At 45.6% G+C, this 7,141-nt stretch overlaps 1 protein-coding gene across 2 annotated transcripts; it reads left to right on the top strand.

The window, feature by feature from the left end:
- The first annotated feature begins 1,827 nt into the window (after positions 1-1,827).
- On the top strand, positions 1,828-5,792 carry TTC9C (tetratricopeptide repeat domain 9C). 2 transcript variants are annotated; one of them, XM_081891998.1, is made up of 5 exons: positions 1,828-1,859; positions 2,030-2,138; positions 3,481-3,736; positions 4,070-4,252; positions 5,351-5,792. In XM_081891998.1, exons 1-5 carry the CDS (start codon positions 1,843-1,845, stop codon positions 5,443-5,445), a joined length of 660 nt encoding a protein of 219 aa, XP_081748124.1. In that variant the 5' UTR covers positions 1,828-1,842; the 3' UTR covers positions 5,446-5,792. The 2 variants fall into 2 exon arrangements, with proteins under 2 accessions (XP_081748124.1, XP_081748123.1); XM_081891997.1 differs by having other exon boundaries at positions 2,012-2,138.
- Positions 5,793-7,141: the final 1,349 nt, after the last annotated feature.

The following is a 7,141-nucleotide window of genomic DNA, read 5'->3' as shown; positions in this document are numbered from 1 at the left end:
GGCTGCTTCCAACAATAAATTAAAATTAAACATTTTAAAAACTAGAGGTCATATAACTCCATACCCTCCAACATTTCTCTGATGAAAATAGGGACATCCTAAGGAAAAACAGGACATCTATATGACACTCACTGTTTATATAATCAGGAAATGCAGATAATTTTACATCAAAATTATCTGATTTGGCTTCACCTCAGATAACACATCTATGTCTGACCAGGCATTTAGATAAATCTTTCTGTTCATGGCAATTTATGAAATACCACATTGGTATGAACATTGCTATAAGTATATTTTTGTCCAGGAAGGGTGGAAGGGAATATAATGTTTGTTATTATTGTTCATATATGCAAACATTTTTGAAGCAATGTTCCATACATTAGAAGATAGCCTTAGTCTCCAATTATTCATCTAACCCCTTTTTAAAGCCATTGAAGTTGGTAGCCATCACAGCATCTTCTGGATGCGAATTCCATCTTCTGTCCTAAATCATCTTAACATTTGCCTTCATTGAATGAGCCACCTTCTAATATTATGAGGGAGAAAAACTTCTATCTATCCTCTTTCTCTTCACCATACATAATTTGATCCCCCTCTCTCATGTTCCTCCCCCAACTTGCTCACATCCCCCCCATACTAAAAGGTCCCAAATGTTAAAATTTCGTTCCTTATAAGGAGGATGCTCATAAAGCCACATCAACTGAAACTGGTCCATGATGCCACAGTAGATGTGTGCGGAGGAGGGCAACCAAAATGATGAAGGGTTTGGAAACCAAGCTTTATGAAGAACAGTTGAAGAAACTGGGTATGTTTACCCTGGAAAAGAGGAGACTGAGAGGAGATATGATAGCCATCTTCCAATATATAATAAGGGCTGTCACACAGAAGATGGAGCAAGCTTTTCTCCTGCTCTGGAGGGTAGGACTGAAAACCAATGGCTTCAAGTTGCAATAAATGAGATTCTGACTAAACATCAGGAAGAACTTTGTGACAGCAAGAGCTGTTCAACAGTGGAACAGACTCCCAAGAGAGGTGGTGGTCTTTCCTTCCTTGGAGGTTTTTTTAAGCAGAGGTTGGATGGCCATTTGCCACGGATCACCTAGCTGAGATTCCTACATTGCAGGGGGTTGGACTAGATCAGTGTTTTTCAACCACTGTTCCGCGGCACACTAGTGTGCCGCGAGATGTTACCTGGTGTGCCATGGGAAAAATTGAAAAATTTGAAAGATTTTTTTTTTAAAAAAGTCAAATTTTCGCCCACTAGGCGGGCACCGGACTGTGTCCACCCTATTTTCCATCTGTCCTGGGTGGGGATCAGATCGGATGGGATCGGATGAGAGCGGACAGGCTACATGTGTGTCTTTCTTCGATTCCCCATAGAGCTACGTGTGTGTCTTTCTTCAATTCCAGCCAGAATATCAGCTTTGTGTTCAGCCAAACAGGCCCAGGTTGCGCACTGAATAAAGTATTTTATAATTTTTCATATTTCTGTTTACTTACTATTTTATAATAAAGTAATTATAAAATACTTTCTTTGTGTTTATTTGATTCCTATTCAAGAGAATTACTTTATATATAGTCAATATAGGCACAGAGTTAATTTTTTTAACATTTTCTAATGGTGGTGTGCTTCGTGATTTTTTCATGAAACAAGTGTGCCTTTGCCCAAAAAAGGTTGAAAAACACTGGACTAGATGACCCTCAGGGTCTCTTCCAACTCTACCATTTACAATTCTATGACCCAAAAGTTTTGCTGCATTCTCTACGTACACAAGAGACGTGCGTGCTTTCCAGTACGCACACGTGTCCGCATCCACTCAGAAGGAAACCCCACTGAGTTCTATGGTTCTTACTCCCAGGTAAGAGTATATACAGTGTAAAGCCAGCAGTTTGCGCTATTAGCATTCCTGAGAGCTGGTTGTTCCCCGGCTCTCCCGTTCGCCTCCACTGAAATCAGCTGACTCCGGTCACGTGATTTCGCTTCCCGAAGCTGCTTCCCATTTTTTTGCAGTTTAAACTCTGCTTCCAGGTCACGGCGGGGGTGTGGCAGCCCATGCAGAGCAGCAAGTGGTGATGGCCGGCTCCAGAAACTGCTGCTGCCTCTCCTTTTGATCCCAATGGCCACCGCAGCAGCAAAGGTACGTGGGGGGGGGGGGCGGTTTTGTAGCTCATTTGTACAGCATCTGCTTTGCATGCACACACAAAAAGGTGTCAAGTACAATCGCTGGCATTCCCAAGTAGGGCACGGAATACCCCCTGCCTGAAACTCTCTCTGGAGCCTAACTGTAAGGAAGCATGACCTACCTGTTCCTGCTGAAAGCAGTCCTTCATTCAGAATCGCGAGGACTGGAATCTTCACATTTACAACTATTTTACTTATAAAAGACAACTGAAAGCAGCCCTGCTTAGGAAAGTTTTTAATGTCTGATGCTGTATTGTTTTTAATATTCGGTTGGAAGCTGCCCAGAGTGGCTGGGGAAACCAGCCAGATGGGCGGGGTATAAATTATTATTATTATTTATTTACCTTTAGAGAGGATGGACCATCACTCAGCAGCAGAGCATGTGGTTTGCATGCAGAAGGTCCCAGGACAGGTTCAATTTCCAGCATCTCCTGGTAGAGCTGGGGAAACTATCTCTGCCTAACAGCCGCCCAGAGTGGCTGGGGAAACTCAGCCAGATGGGTGGGGTATAAATAATAAATTACTACTACTACTACTACTACTACTACTACTACTACTACTTTGGAGAGCCACTGGCAGTCAGTGTTGCATAGTGTTGAGCTAGATGGACCAACAGCCTCAGTCGGCCTCACTCTTCCCCCAAAAGAATGTTGTGGGTGGCAATGCTAGGTCCCAAGAGTAAATTAGTACTGGGGGATGTGCTCTCATCCCCCAGATCGAAATGCTCAGGGAGATATTGCTATGAAAAACGAACTCAAGGAAACATCCAAAAGAGGAAATGTTGTAGTGATGGGTGACTTCAACTATCCTCACATAGACTGGCTACGTATGTGTTTCGCTCAGGATGACAAAGAGATAAAATTTCTAGATACTCTGAATAGTTGTGCTCCAGAACTGTTGGTCATGGAAATGGCCAGGGGGGATGACCCTGGAATTAATCTTGAGTGGTGCCCCTGTGTGTGATGATGTTGTTGAGCCAATTGGGATCAGTGACTATAGTGCCATTAAATTAAATAAATGGCCTGTTGCCAAACTTCCCTGAAACTGGGAGACTGGTAAAAGGGAAGTTGAAAGGCAGAGTCAAGAGGGTCAAATCACTCCAAACATTAATATCAACAACATGGTGTCGACTGCATTCCGTTGTTGAACATGATGGCTGCATTCCCTTGGATAGTGGAGTTGTTGATGGACTAAAACTGCCATCATGCCTGATCACTGGCTGAGGCTGATGGGAGTTGGAGTCCATCCATGTCCTGGCACCCATTTTTAAAAAATATTCTGCTCCCTGTCCCTTCCAGGCTTCTTCGGAAGCAACTATGGACCAACGGCTTCAGCAGGCCCAAGCCTTCAAGAAGGAAGGGAACCACTGTTACAAAGAGGGGCGTTTGCGGGCTGCCGTGAGCCGCTATCACTGGGCCTTGCTGCAGGTGAAAGGGCTGGATCCCAGCGTGCCTTCGCCTTTGCAGGAGTTTGGTGCGGAGAGGCCTCTTGTGACACCAGAACAGGAAAAGGAACTCCACAGCACCCAAAGCGACTGCTACAACAACCTTGCTGGTAAGCCAGGGAGAGTCTATTACAAGCCCACAAGCATGGCATAACAGCGACTGACTGGGCTATCCCACGATAGCTATCCCATCCTATTGGCTGGGTGATAACGTTCTCCCATTTGTCTGTCTTGTCCAAGACCTCCAGCCAGTATTATTGGATTGACTCACAATGAAATGTGATTTCATAAATTTATTTTTCTCTTGTTAGCTGTAGGCTGGCTAATGGTAAGAGCACCTTTGAGCGTGCACAGAGTGCCTACCCAAACCCCTTCCCATTGAGTAATCCCAGGCTGTCGCTGGCCTCCTAGTAACAATGTTGTGCTGTGTGCCCCTTCCACAGCGTGCCTCCTACAAATGGAACCTGTGAACTATGAGCGGGTGAAAGAGTACAGTCTAAAAGTCCTAGAAAGGCAGCCGGAGAACCCCAAGGCGCTATACCGAGCTGGAGTGGCTTTCTACCACCTGCGGGATTACGACAGAGCCCAGCACCATCTACTGGCAGCAACCAGCAAGCAGCCCAAAGGTGAGAGGTGCTAACATGGTGCTGGAAGGATCATAATACAGGTCACTTTGACTTTGGTGATCTCTAGAGCAAGTGTGGGCATCTGGAACATATGAAGCTGGCCTATACTGAGGCTGTATATGCACTATGCCTTTAAAGCACATTCTTTGCCTCAAAGAATTCTGGGCCTTGTAGTTTGTTAAGCGATGCTTGGAATAGTAACTCCCTGAGGGAATAAACTACAGTGTCCAGAATTCTTTGAGGGAAAGAATGTGCTTTGAATGTTCCTTAAAGGTGTAGTGTGTTTTTCTTTTTATTATGTATTTTGTGTTTTTTATATTGCAAATTTATGTTGTGGATTGCCTTGAGATCTACAGGTATAGAGCAGTATACACATTTAATAACTAAAATAATTATTATTATAATACAGTCATACGTTGGAAGTTGAACGGAATCTGTTTGGGAAGTCCGTTCGACTTCCAAAGCATTTGGAAACCAAAGCACGGCTTCTGATTGGCTGCAGGAAGCTCCTGCAACCAAGCAGAAGCCCTGTCAGACGTTTGGGTTCCAAAGAATGTTCGCAAACCAGAACACTCACTTCCAGGTTTGCGGTGTTTAGGAGCTAAAACGTCCGAGTACCAACGCGTTCAGAATTCAAGGTACGACTGTAAATACATATCCCTAGTCAGTCAGTCAGTCAATCAAATTATTTCTTTGTTAGGGACCATTGATCATCATCAAAATACAAACAGTAGAGACGTACATTTTAGCAGAGGTGGTCCCCAATGCAAGAGACCCCATGTTGTGTATACTGAGTCAGACCATTGGTCCATCATCTGAGACCACTGAGCAGCAGCAACTCTTCCAGTTCTCTGGCAGCGGACATTTCCAGTCCTACCTGGAGTTACTGAGGACTGGAACTTGGTACCTTCTACGTGCAAAGCAGATTCGTCTACCACTGACTTACAGCACCTCCCTGACAGTTTGTGAGCTGGATTCAGCCCACAAAACATCTTCTTCCAAATTTTCATTGCGGCACTTTAAAAAACAATCGAATTTAACTTTGGTTTTTGCAACCCTTTCCCTCCCTGTTTTTCTTTTCCAATCTCTCCATCGAAGATGCCAACGTGAAGCGTTACTTGCAGCTGACGCAGTCTCAGCTGAACAGCTACCACAAAAAGGAAAAGCAGTTGTACATGGGGATGTTTGGCTAGAGGCGGCAGGTCCTCCCTGAAAACACCTGGATACGGCCTAGTGTTGACTCCTGGTTTGGTGGGCCATATGTGGCCATTGGCTTCAGAAGCATCAGATGACGCAGTGCCTTGGGAAACGTGTTTCATCACCATTTGAGCCTGGAAAAGTGTGAGCGACAGAGACCTCCTTCAACATTTCTTTCTCTACCCAATGTTGCTGTTTTTGGGTTGGGGATGGACTGCCCAACCCCTAAGCGATTCCCTCCCTTCCATTGCAGCTAAAATAGGAACTGCCGGCTAGATTTGCTCTCTGTTTCGTTTTTCCCCTTCCACCTCGCTGTTTCATAAAAGTATTTTGGGAAATGTAACTTTTGACCTCGTGTGTATGTGTGGTGCTCGTTTTCCGTTTCGATTCTGCAGAGGGAGAAACTGAAACTGAAACAAGTTAAGAAAAGCTGAGCTCCTTATTCATATACCGTAGTACCTCGGGTTAAGTACTTAATCCGTTCCGGAGGTCCGTTCTTAACCTGAAGCACCACTTTAGCTAATGGGGCCTCCCGCTGCTGTCGCGCCACCGGAGCACGATTTCTGTTCTCATCCTGAAGCATAGTTCTTAACCCGAGGTAATATTTCTGGGTTAGCGGAGTCTGTAACCTGAAGCGGATGTAACCTGAAGCCTCTGTAACCCGAGGTACCACTGTATTGGCTTTGGGGAAATTGCTGAGTTTTGAATGTGAGTCTTTCTCTCCTCCCACCCTTCCATTACACATATCTAGCAGGTGACTCAACACTGCTTTGTTATTGGGTTTTTTCAGTGCCCTTCGTTGCCATAGCGACCGTCACTAGGCCTCTCCTGTGGCTTGCTCCTATGGCAACGGCGTCCTGTTGTGTCAGCTATGCTTGGCATCTCCGTGTGACCTCGCCCCCACCCCACCCAGGGCCCAGACACCTCTGCCCATACAAAAGGAAGGCCAGAGGTCTGCATGTTCCACCCACCACATGCCTGTGTTGGAGCTTTTGCCGCTGCTGCTCTTAATTGCTGCTAGTCCATCCAGTGTTTAAGAAAATGGCTTTGCTTCCCTTTCTTCATGTTTCTTCTAACATAAAATTGCAGTTGGGGTGGGTTATTGGTGATCCTTGGTTGCATGCCAACCCTTCCAAGAGAGAGAGATGCCTGGGGTTTCACATGGGTCTGAATCCTGCAAGGGCACAGGCAGCTACTGGCACAAAGGGAGCATCGTGGCGCTGGGATCAAGGCCACATTCCCACCATACATTTAAAGCTCTGTGATACCATATAATAATACAGTGGTACCTCGGGTTAAGAACTTAATTCGTTCCGGAGGTCCGTTCTTAACCTGAAACTGTTCTTAACCTGAAGCACCACTTTAGTTAATGGGGCCTCCCACTGCTGCCGCGCCACCGGAGCACGATTTCTGTTCTCATCCTGAAGCAAAGTTCTTAACCCAAGGTACTATTTCTGGGTTAGCAGAGTCTGTAACCTGAAGCATCTGCAACCTGAGGTACCACTGTAATAATTTATTATCAATACCCCGCCCATCTGGCTGGGTTTCCCCAGCCACTCTGGAAAGCTCTCAACAGAATAATACAGTCATACCTTGGGTTGCGAATGTGATCCGTGCGGGAGGCGTTTGCAACCCGCAGCATTCGCAGCCTGAAGTGCTACGTCTGCGCACGTGCATGATGCAATTCGGCGC

This window comes from Podarcis melisellensis, assembly GCF_964234715.1.
Source record: "Podarcis melisellensis genome assembly, chromosome: 16".
Taxonomy (NCBI): Eukaryota; Metazoa; Chordata; class Lepidosauria; order Squamata; family Lacertidae; genus Podarcis; species Podarcis melisellensis.
This window is presented reverse-complemented; position numbering and strand designations above follow the sequence as displayed.